This window comes from Pseudopipra pipra, chromosome 6, assembly GCF_036250125.1.
Source record: "Pseudopipra pipra isolate bDixPip1 chromosome 6, bDixPip1.hap1, whole genome shotgun sequence".
NCBI classification, from domain to species: domain Eukaryota; kingdom Metazoa; phylum Chordata; class Aves; order Passeriformes; family Pipridae; genus Pseudopipra; species Pseudopipra pipra.
Genome location: NC_087554.1, coordinates 54149260 through 54170579, shown reverse-complemented (window position 1 = coordinate 54170579; position 21320 = coordinate 54149260). Strand labels below are relative to the sequence as shown.

The window sequence follows — 21320 nt, the reverse complement described above, 5'->3', positions numbered from 1 at the left end:
CACTTGACTTCAAAGGACATAACTTAGGAGGATGGGAGAATAAAAAAAAAGGAAAAGCAAACAACCTGCATTTTTACCACTTTAGAGATATTTGCTGTAATGGTAGTCAAGCACCCTATTTTTCTGGTGGCCCATTTCATAAAATACTAGAGAATATTTTCAAGCAAGTAAGCATCAGACATATCATTACACATTTTCTCCCGCTTTCTGCTGAGCAGCCTGATGTGAGCAGGTCGGAATGAAGAGCTGTATAAACTGAAAATCTGTGCCTTCTGTACTCAGGTGACTGAAGCCAACCTAACAGCTAAATAGAGCTACAAGTAGCACACCTCTGTTCACAGCAACAGCTGTTATTCTAGACCAAAGATAACAGTAAGAGACACAAAACACCACACCAGCAACCCCTCTCAAAAAAGAAATAAATCAACTTCCCATGGGTATAACTGAGCAGGTAGTTTTAATAATGCATGAAAAGTTGCAGTGAAAACCAATTCAGTTGCTGAATAAAATTAGATCTGTTCCTACATGTAATATCATATTAAAAATGTAGTATTAGTCTATGTGCTTCACAAAAATGTTAACATCCAGAAGGATTTCATCTTCATCATTACTAAGGAAATTATTATGGGAGCTTAGAAATAAGTCATATTTATACACCGTTGATCTACTTCTTTCTCAGAACACTAGAACCCTGAACACCTGCACATCCAGTACTGCCCCAGCCTCCTCCAGCTCTCCTCAATACCTTCTGGCTGGTTAGATGGGGAAGTGAATAATTAGTATTGATGTTCACTTTCACAGTCCCTCTTAAAACGATCCAGATACTGCCCATCCTGCCCTGAGCTGGAAACCAGCATTAATTTGAGTCTGTATTCTACACAAGTTACCAACTGTCACAAAGTTCTACAAAACTAATATCCTAATATCCTGTGCTTCTGACAAGCTAGTACACAACAGAATATTCTCATAAAGCCCTGTTTTCTTCAAAAACCAACTTAAAAAAAAAGCATATCTTCTTTTCCAAATAAGAACTTTTAATGGATGCTTTTCATCAAAAAATCAGACATTCGCCTACATGTCTTAGTTTTGAGAAGTAGTACTTATATTATACCTGAGAAATGGAACTTGTTATACAAACAGTTAATGAAAACATTTCCTTTCTCATCACATCTTTGCTTAGAAATATAAAAAGAACTTGAAAAGGACATGTCAGCTGGCTCTTTGAGGAAGAAAGGAAAATACTCTTGAATCCATTCTGGAGAGTAACATTAAATCCATTTTAGAAATCAATTTCCCATAACTTTTGTAAAAGAGACTTAGGCTTAATATTAAATTATTAGCTAAGCCAGTAAATGAATATATAACTTAAAGACAAGACTTTACTGGTGGGTGAAAGGATGTGACACCAGCACTAGGAATTCTAAAGAATAAAAGAGAAACAGATTATAAAGACAAGATCTCTTGTAAGAAAGAAAGAACATTTAAAGCTTTGGGAAAGGAAACATATTATTATACAAGTATTACTATTAAAGAGGTAACTTGTGAAATTCATTGCCCTAAGTGATTGGCCTACATAATATATTAACAAAACCAAACAGAACTTAGACACACACATATATATAGAGAGAGAATGTACACATACATACAGACACAAAAAAGTAACCTCCAAATTGTGAAGACTGGCAGAATGGCACAGTGAAGTTCCAATTTCTATGCCAACTACCAAGTCCACAAACTTTCCAAACTGAGAACCATTCTCAGTTTTGAGTATTTCTTAATCACTCATGATTTTACCAAAAATGCTATTCCTTCTTAACATAATTCAGTGGTAGTAGCAGCACATAACTTTTCAATGTCTCTTGGAAAAGTCTTCAAGCACACAAGGAAATTAGGTTTATTTTTCCTTAAAATCCACACTGTCAATCCAAATGTATGGCCAGAACTTAGCAAATGTACACCTCAGTCTACACATACATGCCTGAAAAGAAGGTAGTGATAATATTACTGCAGGAAGAATACAGTTGCTGCATCAGATGAACAAACAAAAAACACCTATCTGAATTTGACCAGTCTGAAAATACCAATCCAGATGCCTTTACTGACAGTGTCTCTCACAGTACTGTGTAAGTCCCATGTGAGCACACCCCACACCCTTTAGAACCTTGCACATAGAAAGCATTTTAAATTCACTGAAAGAACAGACGCTGTGTGCTACCAGCCAAACCCTGGCAATTCAGGTAGCAGCCAAATTCTGCTGCAACATTTATTAAACTGACCAAAGTGCAGACTTATTACCACTAGTTGCATCTGAAAGCAAAGGAAGTATGTATTGTCCTCAGCCAAATATACTCTGGCCATAACTGTTTGATGGAAGATAACTGCCTGTATTTCATCCCTTGTGCCTGCATTAAGACTTCCTGCTCAGAGCAAACACTAATGTCTGCCATCAGTATTCAAGAACTCATCATGAACTCCATTTTACCCAAATGAAGTCTCAGCAAGCTTATTCTCTTTCATATCTCTCCTTTCATCAGTGTCAAGTATTCCAAAACAAGCAATCAATTATAAAAAAACTAGATATAAATAAGCTATGAAAACATGGGAAAAGCCATGATCCCACATCTCCTCATTAACCATCCTCAATGCTTTGGGTGCTGGCATCCAGAGTTATGCATAAGACTCATATACTCAGAAGTTCTCATGAAAGTAATTTCTGTATCAGCAAACACTTATGGTTGATTTAGATAACAATCTTCAGAATAAGCAAGATCTTTCATGCTATAAATCCTTGGAGTCTTTGAAGAAGCTTCAAAGTCTCTAATTTGCAGGAGGACACCTAAATTTGTTTAAGTTCATATTTATGTTAGAGGCGCACTGTTTTCTCAACCCCTGAAAAGTCATCCTAAGCTCTAAATTCTCAGGAAAAAACAATATGTTACACAGGGCAAAGAGTTTCTTGTAGGCTTATTAGTCAGGAATTTCAAAAGATACTTTCTGTTCTCAGGGTACTGCAGACAACAGCTACAAGACCTCAAACCAACTGCTACTGCAGGCAACTGGTGTCTCGTCAGCACTACAAGAGCTGAAAAGACTCTGCTGTAGTTTCATGGCCACCTCTGGGGTGGCCTTTCACATGATAGAAAAATAAACTAGGTCTAGCTGGCTAGGATTTGGATAGTGAGAAGGCAGAAACAATGCAGGTCTGAATGGTTCACACAGCTTGTTCCAGCAGAACCCTCATCTGCCGTGTATTTAATAAAGTCTGACTCATTTTCATCTCTGAACACAGAAAAAAAAAAATCAATCTCCAAATAGGATTACATAAGATTAGGTGTCAAGGTGATCTTATTCCTAATCTTATAACTTTTTCAAATATTCAGTTTTACAATCTACATTTTTTTAATAGCTAGATATATTTAACTTCCCTCTCCATTTTCATTAACATCTATTTTAAAACAGATTTGTGGGGAAGAAAAGCAATATCTTTTTTTTTAAAGTACAAGATTTAATTTTTATGAACTTAAACCATAAGCTAATTCTGCTTCATACATGTGTCCAATTTCTATCTTGCAAAGACAGGAATCAACACTGGCAATGGGATGTCAAAGCCCTGTTTTTATTTTGCAGATGTGCAAACACAGTTGATCTTTTATGAAGATTTCAATAAAATTTCTTGAGATAAACTGATACAGCTGAAGAAAACAACCTTGCATTATAAAATAAGAAGTTCTCATTGTTAAATCACTTACCATATGTACTACTTCAGGGTAAATAGGTTCTGTAATCACATTGCGATTGTGTGTGATATATTCTACCATTTCACTTAAAGCTGCTCGTTTTACTTCCTTCCACTTTAGGTCACTTAGTGGATCAGAAACAAAGTCAAAAAGTACACAACATTGTCGTAACTTCTGGATAAAGAGCTTTTCTTGATCCGCAGGAGGAACATCTGAAAAGTAAAAATAATTGGTTATAAATTACATTGTAGTGGATTGCACTCGACTCTCCATTTTTACTTCCTGAAAAGCAGTGTTTAAGAATACAAGCAAACCTTCTAAATCTTTGCACAACTTTCAGGAATATAATGGTCCAGACTATGAACCCCAGTGAAACACACTGTAGGTGACAGGATGATTTAACAAAATTGCAACAGTGATGCATACTTGCCCTTGCCAGAAATAGATACTGCATGTTAAAAATACACACTTGAAAAAAATGCCTGCATGTGCTTTGTTTTTTGCTTAAGTAATCCCATGAGCTGTTAAAATGACTGATGCATGTGAAATTAAAGATTATACACAGGAAATACTTTCAGGATCAGAACCTAAATTTTCAATATTTAGGAAATACTGTAATAACTGGCCAGTGGTAAAGAAAGCAGTACCACATTTTGACAGCAGCAAAAATTTGTGTCCAGTTACCATGGCCACTTGACAACAGCACTAAGACATGAAATGTGAACACAACACAGAAAGTCTGCATAAATTTACACCATAGAACATTTTATGTTTCTGCATAACGACTTTTTTCTTGTTAGATATGAACTGCTAAGACAGTAATAGCACGTTACAAAAGAGTAGGACTGGATTGACTTTGTAAATAGTTCCGCACTTTACTCCCATTTCTTCCAGTTGATGACTTTTCTTTTTCCTTAGAGTATCATAAAATGCTAAAATTTTCTTACACAAGTAGCAAGAGCTACCATCAAGTATTTCAAGTGGTATTACTGAATACAAGCACACACAATCTAACACATGTATGTACAATCTAATAAACTCAATGTGCAACATATCTACAGTCCAGTTGTTTAGTTAAATACGAGTTGCTCTCCTTTTAAGTGCCTGACAAACCTCTCCTTATGATAACAAAATCTGGAATAGCTCCTCTCTCCCCAAGAGGAGTTGCTTTCAGAAGTATTTTTGTTTTAATAAACCTGGAGGATGTATTTGGTTTAAAACAGCTAGCTTTTTTTTTTTTAAGTTACACACACTGACTTACTCTGAAGATTAACTCCAGTAAAAGAAAAACACCTTATAGTAATAGCCCAGGAGAACATAGAGAATAAAAATGTAGCATACATGAAAGAAACCACAATCAGTTACAGACTTCAGTGTCAGCAAGACACCTGGACAGTGCAGACATCAAGAAGTAGAAAGGAAGTGCTAGATGACAGATGTCCCTAAACAGAGCAAAAATTTTCTGACAAATAAACCAGAATTCCTACCTAGTGTTGTGAACAAAGACACACAAATGTTGTATCTGAATACACATGCTTTTGTTTATTTGGATTAAAAACTATAGTAATGAATAATTTCTCCTGAGAAAACAACAACAAAAAGTATTTAATCAAGCAGTTTGCATACTGAAAGCCAGCCAAATTCATGACCTGAATGTAAAAAGTCTCAGACATGCAAAGTGGTTGGAGTGGTAAACTTTTCCCAATTAACTGTAAAATGGAAAGTGGTTCAACCTGAAGCGTAACAACAGTTACACACAGGGATACCTGTGCTATGAATGTATACTCCACAAAATCCAAAGCCTAAATACAGACTATAATTATACAAGTAATGGACATACAATTACAGTGATTTACAGTACACGAACCTTAAAGGAGAGGAAGCATTAAAGATGTAATTACCACTAATCATGAAAGTTAAAGACTGACAGCCACAAGGGTCAAGAAACACCCTCAACAAGGCAAGAGACCTCCCTTGCCATTTATTCTGAAGTCGTTATATCTCAGTCATTCTCATTATTCCATTCGAGAGATCTTTATACAGACTGAAAACCTCACGTATTTCTAAGGAACTGTGTTTTGTTTACATGGGTGAGATACATCCTCCTCCTCTAAGAGTGTTCACACACAGCTTTCAAGTGTCCAGACCTCACATCTCTTCTGCTGCTTGTCTGGAGTACTTGCCATGAAACCAGGATCATCCTCACTTTTCAGGTTTGAAAGGATGATTGCAGCATGACAGAAAACAGGAGGTGGTTAAGAAGCTGAGTTGAGTAGACCATAATTTTTGTGTAGAACATGTATGCACAACTGCAGAGCAACTCTGGGACACCCTGACAAGCCATTTATCCTCAGCCATGTGCCAGGGACTATCTGGTTATGTTCTTTCAGTTAATTGCATTGTGATTTCCAAATCACCTTCCATTTCAATTAAGTGAAACCCCCTCACTTCCAACTGCTTAAGTTAACTGACATATTTGAAGAGAATGCCATCAGGTAAAAAAATTCCATACTTGTGCAACTCTGGTGCTCCATTCCCCAATGACTATGGGAAGGCCACAGTTATGCAGAAGCTACTCCTTAAAGTTACACCAAAACTGACATTTGGAGCTATTCACTGAGCAATGTTTAAAAAAAACCCCAAAAACAAACCCAACCAAACCAAACCCAAGCAAATCAAACACCCCCCCAATCAAATCAAATCAAATCTCCATATATTCCACTTCCCCTCCAATTGCTAGCCACTATTTACATAATGTTCACAGCACTTATTTCTAAACAGTAGCACGAGAATAATCTTAAGACTTTTCATTCACTCCAAACACTTATCCCTTATCACTACTCACACTTCAAATGAGGACCATTTCTGGTCTTCTACTGGAACAGAAATATAGCTCTTCAGAATCACAAGAGAGGTCAATCTCACATGTGGACTAAATGTCCAGCAATTCCTAACACAGGTCTACACAAATATTATTATGGCATATTTTATGCCTAAGCTTTTATCCTACTGTCCTTTTTCTAAGATAGAAATATACACTGGAAAAAGACTGAAAGAAGGGAGGTACTACAACAGCAAGATAAGTCTCTGGACTGAGGGATCAGCTTTTTGTCTTGTTTGGGTTTTTCAGAGATTTTTTTCAGGTTGCACAATCTACAGAGATGCAAGTTCTACCCCTTCTGTTTTAACACAGTATTGATACAGAAATAGCTACTCAGTTTAAAATTTTCTACATCATCTTAGACTATGGTCTTGCCATGAACTTGTCTATATACTGATGAGTATAAAATAAGTTACTTTCCACTGTATCATTGATGCCAGCTGTGCTTTTATAACAGACTAACTAGAGCAGTGTCTCACTCTAAAGGCAGCACTTTCAGTCCATACTACTGTTTGAAACAGTCAGGGAAAGATCAGGTACTCAGCTACCGACTGCCTTAGCAGAACACAAATGATTGGCTGGAAAAGCTTTAATTTAAACACTTAAGTTTGAATGGAAGGAGATTCCTTGGAAGCTTCAGGTATGCCTTCAGCCATTCCTACTGGGAGTGAAAGGTGAATGACCTCACTGCAAACAGACTTCACTCAGGTAACTGTCCTCATCCTCACTTGCTTCTCAGACAGGATGTGGCATCATTTTGCACCCAGAAGTTACCAGCAAATTACAGCCCTCTGAGAAGGCACCATTTTTTTGTAATGGACAGCTTAGCTAAAGAACTAAAGCATTGCTAATATTCTAACAAATCATTTCCCCTGTCTTCATATTAAAACAAATTATGCCTGGTTTAAGAAAAGTAGGAAAAGTAAAAATAAACGAGAAGAGACCAAAGTTCAGGCTTTAAGTGCCTGAACATATGTTTAGTATTCTATGACACATGAATATTTGTGCATTGTAGGACTGTAGAGACTTACTGTTCTCTGAATAACATTTTTTATGTTCCTTCAAATATAAAAATTAGATTTTTAGTTTTGTGTTGTAATTATGACATCACTGGGCACTGGTGATTGATCTCTCCACCTTTTTCATTGAAGGCCATTTTTCTATGACAACAGTGCAACTTAACAGTTGCTGGATGGAGGTCAAAATGCAAAGCAGGACAGGCAGATGAACCAGAGATGTCACACAAAACAGCTGTTTTCTAGTACAGATTGGAACTGAAATAAAGCTAGAAATTTCAAGTTTTAGGTCATTCCTCACACAAAGAACAGTTGATATAATTTCTATCAAACCCCACAATTTGTGGGCATTAAAACTCACTATGTTATACCATTTTGAAAGCAGAAAACAAGAGACATGGTTGATAATTTACAGAAAATACACATAGAAGAGAAAATTCATCTCAGTTGAGTGAATACTTTTTTGCTCACACATAAAGGCTTGGCAGAGGCACCAGTTTTGCTTGGCTGACAGGTTCCCATTTCCTTGAAAGAAAATGAGCTCTTTTTTTTCTTTAAAACTATCAAATGCCCACAGCTGCCAATCAGATTATGTGCACACACAGTAAATAAAGCTCCTCTCATTTTGAGCAGGCAGTTAGATTTTTTAACACAGAAACACACACAGAAGTTTAATCAAAGAATACACAAACTGACACAAAAAGGAGAAGGAGCATGTGCAAAAACAAGGTCATAGAAGAAGAGACTAACTAAAAATCATATGCTGAAAGTAACTGCTTCCTTAAGACACTGGTGTAGAGCAAGAGTCTGAGCATGTAAGATGACTCTTACTTGCAAGTAGACAATATACCTTATGAAACGTGTCTGCAAACCTAATGAAGGACTAACATTTTTAATGATAACGGAAAAACAACCTTTAATTATCTACTGTGGTGCTACTCAGAATGTATCTCTAAATATATTGGTAACAGGTCCCTTCTGCTGGTTAAAAGTATGAGTGCATTTCAAATTTCATGTTCATTGGCAAAAAAGCCAGCATTAAAGCTTTAGTGAAGCTTTGTAATTTGCACTGTATAGTTGTACATCAACAAGGGGAATCCAATATCTTGCAATGTTCTCTTAAGACATTTCAGTTGACAGTACCATGGCAGCTTTTTTTCACAGAACAGAGCTCAGTATCTTGGGTAAGAGAAGTGGAAATTGCCAGACATGAAGGCAGAGGAACTAAGAAGTACAGAAAAAGCAATATTATCTGTCAAAACATAGATTTACCAGAATTAGCACTTTTTCCAGAATTAGTGCAAAAGTCCTTAAAAATGAGAAAATTCAGAAAAAAACTAGAAAAATACTACAAAAGCTGGTCTAACATTTGATAGAAATCTCATTTAAAATATTTACTTTATTTAGAAATGGTTTAATTACCATTCTGATTCAAAGCATGGAATCATTTTCACTGCATTTCTATTATTTGACAAAGTCTTTACAGTTTTCACTGATTTTATTGAAATCTCTATGACAATAATTAATACTAGTTAGAGATGACAGTCTCCCAGTTTACAGTATTCTACCTTAATGTGTGATATTGGAAATACGTGGGTGGCACGTGAAAGAAAACTTCTAATTCACGGACGGATAAGTTTAATTAAAGCTATTACTTCTAGCAGCACATAAAAATAAACTTCAAGGAATACAAGAAAGTACTATAATTAAATACAATACATTTTATACTATAACTAGCTACCCTAGCAGTGGGAGTTTGGCTGCAGATAAATCAAAGCAGGCAAGATGTTGTAGGGATACATTGGGCTAGTGAATACATAGAACATACTGCTGTTTATATTCTTTTATTTGGAACATTATTGACCCTGCAGAAACATTCCTTTGCCAAAAGAAATGCTTAAAACAAGAGAAATGGCCACAGCAACCAAAGCCACAGGAACACTCATGGAAAAAGAGTCCCTGTATTAGTCTCAAGAGAGCATCACATACAAACATTTTTAGTGGCACAGAAGAAGAACAGACTTCCACTCTTTAGCTCACTATTGAAGATAAAGGGATGCACATGTTAGTGAAGTAAAGTATCATTAAAGAATGCAGGTTTACTCTGGAAGAATTGAGCTGCAAGTTTAAGGTCCTTCTCCAATTACCATGTATGATACCTGTTAACATTCCTACAGAGTAGCTCTCAATGCCTTTTTTTTTTTTAAACACTCAGCACATTTCCCATTGGAAATAAGACACTGAAGATTAGATAGACTCATTCTGATCTACAACAACCTCATGATTCCCAAACAACTCCTGATCAGTAATTAAAAATATTTTACAAGTATTTGGAGCTTCCATAAGGTTTACAAGAAAACACTCACTATTCCAACCAGCTATTATCATAGTAAAGCTCTTTTGTTCAAGGCCATTCAGAAGGGTAGGTGGATGCAGGAGGGAAGTTCCCAATCTCAAGCAGTACTTGGTCATCCAACTGAAACTTCCAAAGTGTGACCCTCGTCTGCATCAGCTGCTTTTGTGCAGCCCCAAGACGATCCAGGCATTCAGGAGAGAGGGGAATGAGAACCAGCTGCAATCACAGGCTAATAATGTCCTTGCCTTTGCATTCTGGGGACTGAGCTGCTGCTGCCAGAAATACCTTTTGGCTGTTCTTCAGAAACAGAAATTTCTACAGAAATTTGTAACTGAAAAAAACCTCTCTGCTTTTCATTTCCCTGCATTTGGAAAAATTGCACTGTTCCTAACTGCTGCTGCTTCATAATTGGTAACACACCTGAAAGACTGACACCCAAAATATGATAACTACTTCCCTAAATACTGATAAAAAAGGTTTAAAAACTAATCCTTATCATGTGTCCAAATCTGGAGTCTCAAACACAGGAAGGATGTGGACCTGCTGGAGTGAGCCCAGAGAAGGGTGATGAAGATGCTTAGAGGGCTGGAACATCTTATCTATGAAGACAGGATGAGAGAGCAGGGGTTGTTCTGGATAAAACAAGAACCTGGGGAGACCTTATAGCATCTTCCAGTACCTAAATGTGCTACAAGAGAGCTGGAGAGGAACTTCTTACAAGAGCATGTAGGGATAAGACAAGGGTAAGGGCCTTAAACTGACAGAGGTCAGGTTTAGATCAGATATTAGGAAGAAATTCTTTATTGTGAGGGTTGTGAGGCACTGGAACTGGTTGCCCAGAGAAGTTGTGAATGCCCATCCCTGGAAATGTTCAAGGCCAGGTTGGATGGGGCCTTGAGGAACCTGATCTAGTGGAACCCCACCCATGGCAGGAGGTTTGGAACTGGATAATATTTGAAGTTCCTTCCAACCCAACCCATTCCATGATACGATTGTATGATATAGAAGTGGGGAGGGGGGAGGCAAGAGCAACATGGAATTCATTAAGGTACACAGCATTTAACATTGCTGGTTTCCACATAAAGAAATCTCTTGGCTAAATTTTCATTCAAAAGAGCAGCTTTTCATTGGATTATGAGAATTCTAAAGTAATGTTTTTTCCATGTAATGGAAAACAACCCAAAAGGCAAGGGCTGTTAGAATCAAATGAGCCATTATCAGACTAATTAAACAGCAACTGAAAAAAAAAAAAGACACCACTAGGAGAAACCCAGGGAATGAGAGAGCCTGAAAGGAATGAGAAGCACATGTTTTGTCAGTCCTGGAGTGGAGCTCAAAACAGGTGCTTTACAATACTAATCCCCTCTGAAAGCTCCAGTCCTTGGGGAATCCAGTGCTGGTGGCAGCTATCTCCTAACTCCAAGCTTACACTGTGGTTTTGAGGATAGAGGAACTAAGTAATGACATTTAACTGTCAAAGATTTAAGATGGGAGATTTTAAGGACTGACTGATAATGAAATAGGAAAAAAGCCTGCTGTCATTTTAAACTATTTGGTATAATTTTACATACTAAATGACCTGAGGCACTGAAATTACTGCCAATAACTTTTTTCCAGGTGTACATCATAAGTGTAATGATGGTAAAAGTAGATCAGCAGTGAATAATATGTGCATCAAATTATCTAATGATTTTTCAAAAGTGGACCAACACCATGCTGCACCAAGTTCCTGCTTTACAAAGAGCTTTATCAGAAGTCAACTATTTTCTTAGAAGCCATAAGAAATTAAAGAAAACCCTTATGAATGTATTTGTAATCATATTTAAGACAAATAAGGATTTTTAGACTATATTAAAATGTTTAAAAATAGAAAGTGAAGAGTAAAAGTGATAACTGTATAAATACTTCAAAGCATAAAGAGGAAAAACAGGAATGCTTATACAGGAAATGACATGTGAAACAAGCCGAAATGGCTTGAGCTAATGAAATGGAAGTTCCACCTGAAAATTAGGGAGAAAAATGACAGGGAGGATAATCAAATAGACAATGGAAGAAAAAAGTGTCTTAACAGGGAAGAGAAACCAAACCCATAACGAATTCACAGTAGAGTTTTTTAGCATACGTACAGTTAATATGACAGCACAACTCATTTTAAACACAAAATACTGAGAGAAAAATCCTCCATTTCCCAGCCATTAGAGTGTACTTCAATCCATTCTCACAGCGTAAAAACACAGTTATGCAACATCTTCAACTGCATTTGAAAACTTTAACATTGTTTTAAAATATATGCAACAATCTCTCTGAAAAAAATGAACCACTACAGTGGTGAGGCCAGACTTGAATTTTGTTCTGTAGCACAACTGAAGGGCATGGTGCAACTCAGAAGAATTACATTAAGTAAACTGAAGGAAAACATGAACCGCTGAATAAACTCTGCCACTTTGGACACTTGGATGAAATAAGTATCAGCTAATCGAGCCTAAACATCTGCTATAAACGCACCCAAACTCCACACACCACCCCCTAATTCTAGTCAGATACTGCTCTCAAGTTTGAATAAGTTATCAATGGTACCTGTCACACATCCATGGTAAATATCATTCAAGGAACAACAAACTGCCAAAACGTAAAATAACTTGGTTCCCTCTCCAGAGTCTATCAGCCTGCTTCCTCCTCTCCTCACTCCCTGCACATATGTTAAACCTGGGGATTGCTTCCTCCATGAAAAAAATAGGTGAATTCAATGATGATACTTAGAATAATCACTAATAGATATCACAAGCTGGGTCATGTGTTGGCTTAGAAATAGATGACACAATAAATTACAAAGCATGAAGAAAAGCCACCCTGCTGGTTCTCTACAGTCAAAATGAAGTGTTTCATACCCCAATGCAACCTAAAGCAAATGCCCAGGCCCTGGGCAGTTATGAGCTTGGGTTATGAGCACTTTCCTGCTTCTCTAACTCTAACATTGATTTTCAAATTAACAAAAACTTCCATATTCCTTCCTTGATGACAACCTTGAATCCGCTTTCTAAATTCTCCACTCTTTTCAATATTAGAAATAGGACGGGGAATAGGCCTTTTGAAATGTCTGTTCATAGGAGGAGCTCAGACAGATCACACTGAGCTGAGCTGCAAACTAAGGTCCTGAATGGCTGATGAACATTTAAAATCACCCCAAGTCACCAAACAACATTAAGAATTCCAGCAGTCACTACAAGATACGCAAAAGTATCACCGGAAACTGCCAGGACTTTTGTGGTTTTGTTAAGAGCAATTTCTTAATGGACTTAATAGATTCTAAGTTACATTCCCTGTATGGGTTTTTTTGTGCATATTTTGGATTTCTTTGGGGGATGGGGTAGGTTTGTTGGGGAGGCTTAGTGTTTTTTTTTTTTCTTGGTTTTCCTTTGTTTGGGTTTGTTTTTTTTTTGTATTCCCTGGAAAAAACCTATCTTCCAATTCGGTTTATGGTTTTCCACATTTTTCGGCATAAGCAACTCTTCCTTAGTCCCAGTATACCTGTGAAATTTAGGTACCCTGTATCAGGTGATACAGGTAAAAGAAACGGTCAAGCACAACAGTGACAATGTTTTGGGAAGAAGAAAAAGAAATATATTTAGAACTAGGTCAGTAACTTGCTTAGCAGCCAATGCTGGCTGGCCATGTCAAATGCTAACAGTACTTACAAGCAATTCCCTCTTTGGAAATAAAGTTACTTTTCAGCAAGGAAAGTTTTGATTCAAATACAGTAGAAAGCCAATCATGCCCATTTTAAAATGTACTAAAATACCTGCTTTCAACATAATCATATTTTAAGGAGATTAAAGATACAATATACCTGCTCGCTTTGTCAGCAATTAAGTGCATAATAATTTCCCATTCAATCCAAAAATCATTCCTGCACAATCCAACATTATTTTCTTCATATCATATTTGTCTGAAAATGCACACATTTCCTTCAAACAAATGTCTCCAGTCTCTGGTCAAACTAATCTCCAGTCTCACAAGAGAATTCTAATAAGAACAGAAAATGTACCTATTGCCAACAGCGTCCCTAACAGAGTATATTCCTTAACTGCCAGAAAAACTGACATTCTGCTAAGAATTTCCACCCCTCTCACACAGCAGAAAGAGAGACTTGCAGAAAGAGTGACTTGCAGTATGTAACACATTTAAATTGGACCCTCCAACAAACCTGTAAATTTACAGGGCACAAACAAGTTGCTTGGCTGTATTAACTATGAATCCAAAACTGATCCACTACTGCATGTCCAAAAGTCCTAGACATGTTTAGACATCTCACTCCCAGCACATTTCCCAAAATATTCATTATTTTATTTACATTGTTGCTTTTTAAATGAAGATTTAGATGTGCAATGAAAGCAATTTGTTTTAATTTCTTCCATTTAAAAAAAAAGCTTTAGGGTGCTTTATTCTTGAAGCTACATTTATGATTATTGAGTTTCCAATATGGAGTGAGAAAAGTTATGCAGTGAAGTATATAGTCAAAATTTTACTTCTGAGACAATGCATTTATTCCAATTCAAAGGTCAAAAAAATCTTAATTTCCTACAGGGACAAGAACAACTCAGAAGTTTTTATAGCATGCAAATAACAGACAGTCCTCAAAGAACCCCTGTGCATAAATTTTTGGGTTTTAAGACACGTTATACAGAAAATTGGATGTAACAGGAGCAAGAAGTATAAAAACATTCCGAGAATAAGTTAGAAGAAAGAAAGAAAGAAAGTGTTATGACTAGAACAGTTATAGTTTGTTTGGAAAAAATTTTAAAGAAAACTTATACCCAAAGGACAGAAGACTTTTCCCCCCTGAGGCTTTGATAATTTTGTTCAAGTTTTCTTTCCAATATGACTTGAATGAAGGGAGGATACTTATGAAACATCACTGACAAAGTTATGTGTTCACTTTAAATACAAAAGCAATAGCAGAATCTGGTTCTAGAGGCTATGTGAAGCCACACAGCTGGTAGCTTTAATCCAAAATGCAAATTAAAAGCCTTCCACTAAAATTCTCAAAATGAAAAAGTGTTTCAAATTAGTAGACTGCTGCAAACAACTAGAAAAGTCCAAAATGAACAATTTTTTAATTCAGTTTTACAATTAACATTTCATGTATAATTTTTATTTTGTGTACCTTACGAAGAAAATATTTACTTCATAAAATTCAGCTCGTTACCAGTAGAAATTACAAAACTTGACACAAAGCTGTCACTTCCAGTACTGATAACAACCCAGAGTCAGACCCCACCTCTAAGTTTAACTGTATGTGAAAAACAGAACTTAATTGCAAGCTATAGCAGAAATGGTACCATGTGATTTGTACATGAATTAAGTGGAACTGATTGAAAGATGTGCAGATGTGCCTTTAAAACACCCCACGCTCAACGTGCACACAAAATGGTGCAGGGAGAGGACAAGCACCAGCCCCTCAGGTTGACAAGACTCTGCTTTCACTGGTACAAGGTGTTCACCTCTGGCATAAAGGTCAGAGCATAAAGGCCACCTCTACCAGATGAACATCTCGTCTGCATAAGGTGTAAATAATCTATTAAACATTTCTGGCGCTCACTTAATCTGAGTGGTTTACAGTGTGGTTTTAGTAGCTAACAGTATTTGATAGTACAAGGCACAAATTAGCTGATTTTACAGAAGTTTAAATTAATTATTAAAAGCTTTGAACAAAAATGGAGATAAAAATTTTGCTCAGAAACAGATGATGCTTAATTTTAATCTTAAAATGTATTTCATAGCAAAAATCACAAAACATTATGAGTAAAAATTGGAGGACACATGCATTTATGCCAGTACAATTCTGCTTCCTTGAAAGGGCATGCAAGTTACCCCATGAGTCAGTAAATGCAATGGAAAAATTCCAGCTGACTACCTTCCTATGATTTCATGGAATTTTCAGCTCAACAAAAAGTCCCCTCTAGAAACATATTATAGTTTTGACTTAGATATTTTACATGCAGTATGAACACTTAACAGTTTCATTGTTTCCAGCAGCAGAACCTCTACCTACACTCTCTATACAGGCAAAGGGTCTACACAAAGGTAAAAGCAACCCAACAAAGTCAAAAAAGAGTGACAGAGAACAAAGAGTAAAGGCAGTAACAAGGTAAAAGACATCCTCTGACACAAAGCTATGCACGGTAAGTGGAGAGTTAATAAGCACATCCCCGTGTCACACACAGCAGGACAGAGAGATAACTAAGCAATCTCCTTTAAATCTGCTCTTGGTCAAGCACTAAAAACACTCTCCATGAGCTTCTTGGGTAGATACATTAAAAGCCCATCAGTCAATGTCTGAATGTCCTTTGAAAAAATCCAGCAAAACTGTACAAGAAGTAATACAATAACAGAGTCATTCGTACCAATATCAGTCCTTTGACAATTCAGGTGATTAGCTAATACTGACTGATGAAACATTTCACAATTTTATATATACGAGAGGCCTGGGCTCACCAAGAAGAGAACTGCTGCTTGTCCTTGAGGAAGATGATCTTGCTTCTCCTTTTTGAGGCAACGTTTATCTAAAGGAACAGTGGATGGGTCTCAAAGCTGACAATTCCATACAAGTCATTAAGGAGGTCAAAGAGCAGCAGTGGCTGAGAACTTTCTATGAGATATCGGAAACTTTCAGCAAGATGGGCGACTCTGAGCTCCAGGAGTCAGGCTGGGTACCAATGAAGTCCAGGTGGCTTGGAAGGAAAATAACAGTCCAAACACAGGGCTGATACCTGTTCTCACCCCTTCAAGTCACCAAATTATAACTGGCTCATAGGGGAGAAAAGGGAAGAACAAGCATTTTTATCTCCTTTAAATCTCAGCTGCAGTTTATCCATTAGGTCCAGAACCAACAACAACTAGGACCCACAAGCAGTACAGAGGTTGCATGCTGGCCATGGGAAATCCCATTTATTTGATTGGCAGGGGTGGAAAAAAAGTTTTAAAAGTCTTCTGCACAGGCATATTTCCACAAAGGTATAAACAAGCCTTAAATTTCAAAATTTAAATTCACTCAAAGAGAATTAACATGATTCATCACTGCAATGGAAGCGCCTCCAAAAAAAAATTAAGATGACTCTCTATGTATCTTTCTTCCCAGGAAGACTTTGCTCACTTCTCACGACAAAGAGAGACTCTTTACTACATTTAAATGTGCTAAAGAATTAAAGGAAATTAATATTTAAATAAACATATATGCTCAGACCAGTTAAGTTTGCCATCCTTAAAATAACCTACTTATGTGGAAAGTGCAAGACGCACGTGAAGGTGAAGATTATAGTTATACAGAAAATACAGAAGGAATAAACCAAATTCATTTTCCACTGCAGAACACAGTAACAGCAAAAAATCAGTAGCGTGAAAAGTGACTTTACGATTTTTAGGTATGCTTTTATAATCACCATAGGCCAATTTCAGACTATAATCAAATATTAACACCAAAAAAGGCAAACTGAGCATGTAAAAAGGAAACTATGCTTGAAAGGTATCGAGTTCTTGGAAAGTATTAAAAAGTTGGTGACAATTATTCTGGGATTTTTATACTTTTAACATCATGTTTTCATAATGCAGGAAGATTACCAGAAACATGTTGTAAGATTCTGTGTTAGAAATTACACTGTTCAACATTATCATAAACACACAGAAGATGAACAGCAAGGTCACACAGCTTGTTAAAAGCTGTATCATTGTCAGCTTAAAGCTTGTTAAAAAGAGCTACAGAAAAATCTCACAGTACTGAACCAAAGTAATTCAATTGATTAGAACTTTCCAAAAGCTGATAAATGTAAAGAAATGTAAGTGAGATAGCTGTGTACATTTATGAACTCAAGCTTATTCAGAAGAGTTATGGTTGTTCTGAAAAACACATACCTGCTACATTTTTTTACTACTGCTGAGCTCCTAACAAAAGATTTAGAAATGAAGAAAACATCCTTTTAGTGTGCCAATATTTTTAATACTGCACATGGTTCAAGTCACCCATCTTTAACAGTTTGCTGAAACATGGTAAAAATAATTTAAAATCATTTAAAACACCATTAACACAAAAAATTTAGAGTTAACAGAGGTAAAAGTAATAGGCACACTCACCACCAAACATATTAAAAAGTCTGCCTTAGTAACTAAAGAAAAAAGAAGGGAAAGAAACCTGTTTACAATAATAATATTGCTGTTTGACTTTTTTTTTTAAAAAATACACTAAAATTGATATTGTAATATTTTAAGTGACAGCAAGTCCAGTCATTTTTTTGGATTCATATGCACCAAAGAGTGACAGAATCATAGAATCATTTTCACCAGAAGAGACAGTCATTTCTGCTAGTCTAACCCCCCCACTTAAAGCAGGGTGAGCTACAAAAACCTGGCTGCTCATAGCATTGTCCACTCAAAGTATCTCCAACCACAGAGATTTCACAGCCCCTTTTGGAATCGCGTTCCAGTGTTTAACCACTTCTACGGTGACAACTTTTTCTCCTTGTGTACAACTGCCATCTCTGGTGTTGCCACTCACAGCAGTTCCTTTTCATTCAGTCCCCGGGGATCTCTGAGAAGAGCCTGGCTCTGTGCTGTAAACCCTCCAAACAGTTACTCGAAATGAGATCTCCCACTAACCTTCCCCTCTCCAGGCCAAACAAACTCAGGCCTTTCAGCCTCCTTTGTACATCATGAGATGAATGGCTACTGCCACATACTGAGTTCTTTCTAAAATGAAAGTGCTGAGCTTTTCTCCTTTAAGAAATAAATTGCCCAACAAAACAACGATTTTTCACCACCTTTGAGGAGCACGCAAATTTCTATCTAAACACTCATACTTGCATCACAATAACATTACTACTGACATTTTGAGCCCTGAAGAAGAGAACAATGCAAAGATGGAACCTGGACTACCTTCCATGATCCCTTATTCAAGATGAATATGTACAAGGAGTACATAGAAAGAATGGACTAAGTTCACATCATCTTTGGAAAAAAAAAGTCAAAGCATCTTTCACAAAATCTAAAGTAACTTCAATAATGACAAGTTGAAGTTACAAAACAAAAAACATTTGCTGCCCTGGAAGATAGAGGAGAAGGATGGACAATGAGAGATTTGATACAGGTTACAGCCTACAGGAAGCATCAGTTTGAGTTAACATAATATCAGGGTGTTCTCACCCTTCTTCCCACACAACTTTCAGTATGTCTTGCAAAACAACTTCAAAATAATTTTTGAAAAGCATGAACAGACATTACCAGTCCCAGCCAGTCAGCAACTAATCCATTAAAGTAACTTTTATATTCTGCTAACTTTGCCAGGTCAGAGCAGAGTTTTGTTCAAATGTGTGACTTGAGTTCATGAAAACACTGGCATCTGGGCTACTTCTACGCACTGACAAAACAATATTAGGAGATTTTCTTATCAACATCAAACTGTATTCCTAATGAAAAATGTTTGCCCAGCCATGAATATTCATATTCTGCCTAACAGAATGAAACACAATTATTTTCTACCTGTAACTGCATTCTGTACATACAGTTATGGCTTTGAGCAGGCCAACTGTCAACAGTAAATATGAACTGGTAATTCCTAAGTCTAGTTTACTCTTTGTCCTAATCCATGCTGCTTTTACAACTGCTTGCTTTGCTTGAAGTGCTGAGATGGAAATCAAAAGGTCTTGATTCCCTTCCTGAAGCTTCATCTCATTTATGTGGACTCTCCAGTCAGGACCTTGAGTGCACTTCCATCACCCTAGGTAGGGCTTTAGCTGCCAGAAGAGCTCCATAAAGAGGAAGATGCATCCATCCAGGTCTGCTTCCTTCCTTGTTGCAAAAATGTTAAAATTCCTGATACCTAATAACCCTCTGTGCTGTCCTAATGTCATTTTCATGGCTGCTGGCCTGACGATGCACAAAGATTCTAAAGGAGCTCTTCACGCAGATATCCCATGAGAAGTTCCTTTAGCTACACCATTTGTTTCACAAGCTCAAGTCCCTACCCATCATCACAAACCACAGTTGTTATTCCAAGGCCATAACAGCTGCTCAAAGTGAAACTGTAATTTTTCTGGAAGCTTTGTATCATTCCGATACAACTAAGTTTTTGGTTCATGTCACTGAAAATCAGTGACAAGCAACTCAGTCGACCATTATGCACTATCTCTGCACTCCAGAAAGATCAATACAGCAGTAGCATTACTCGGATATCCAGGAAAGCCTGTGGCAGGTGGAATGACCAAGGGCTCACTACCCAGAAGGCAAAACACTCTCTCAGCCAGTGCTTTCAGCACAAGCAAATAATGTACAGCAATGGTGTCACACCACTTGCGTTCAGCATGGATTAGTCTCTTTTGATGTTTGTTTTTTTCCGGTGATGGGTCAAAAGTCACCTTTTGCAGACTGATTTCTACACATTGGTCTTGAACAGCTGCCAACAGTCTATGGTTGTGACAAAGGGCACAGTCTCAGAGTACCTGAATGAAGAAGGGAGAGCAGGTGTGCTGACAGCAATCAGGGGTACTCGACAGTCCCGTGGTTGCTGAACAAGCGCACGGTGAAGCGGCACAGCAAACTGGGAGCCAAAACATCGGGATCCAGATCAGTGAGGCACGTGACTGGACAAACACACAGCTGCAACCTCGCTGAGGCAACAACCAAGGCCAAAGGCCTGAGCTTAAAGACATCTCCTGAAGCAAAGGGAAACCCTGACAAGACTTCTCACAGCTCTTTCCACAGCAGCTCAAATCAGGATTAAATGGCTGCACCACATCCAAGATCAACTTGAGCACCAGCAGCCAAATAAACTGCTGGAAGATGGGGTATTTGGGCCCTGACACCTCCTATCCTACAAATACCTACTGTTCCTTCTTTTGGCAATGATGCAGATAACCGGTGTCAGCAACAGCAGTCAGTAAAATTCTGACACCCTTATTTCCTATTCACAAGAATTTAACATCATTTTTAAAAAACACCTGCATCTGTTTTTCCTACTTCTTTTCAGCAAAGCTGTAAGCGACCCAGCCAACAAAGCTGTCTGCAGCTCAGGATGGGCAGGAGAAAGGTTCTGATCTGGCATGGGACAGGAGTTTGCTGAATATTTCCTTTTTATTCTGCAAACATCACATAGTCCTTATGATCCAGGTACAGAGAATGTTTTAGAATTAACTTTAAAAGCAAGACTGCAATTTTTATTTTCAAAGAAGTACTGACAGTGTAGTCCACGATGCTTCACATATTATTTTAGAAGTAACATTAAGGTCAAATATGGTAACTACATCATCTCAAAACTTTAAAGATTGTATGAAATTGGTGATAAA

General features: G+C 37.2%; 1 protein-coding gene across 2 annotated transcripts in view; it reads right to left on the bottom strand.

Annotated features, from left to right (window-relative positions):
- Positions 1 to 21320, bottom strand: part of PPP2R5C (protein phosphatase 2 regulatory subunit B'gamma) — a 79789-nt gene that overhangs the window by 26167 nt on the left and 32302 nt on the right. For both annotated transcript variants that reach the window (XM_064659193.1, XM_064659194.1), the window contains one exon: positions 3750 to 3949. In XM_064659193.1, coding sequence (XP_064515263.1) covers positions 3750 to 3949 — 200 coding nt within the window. The remainder of the gene's footprint in view (positions 1 to 3749; positions 3950 to 21320) is intronic.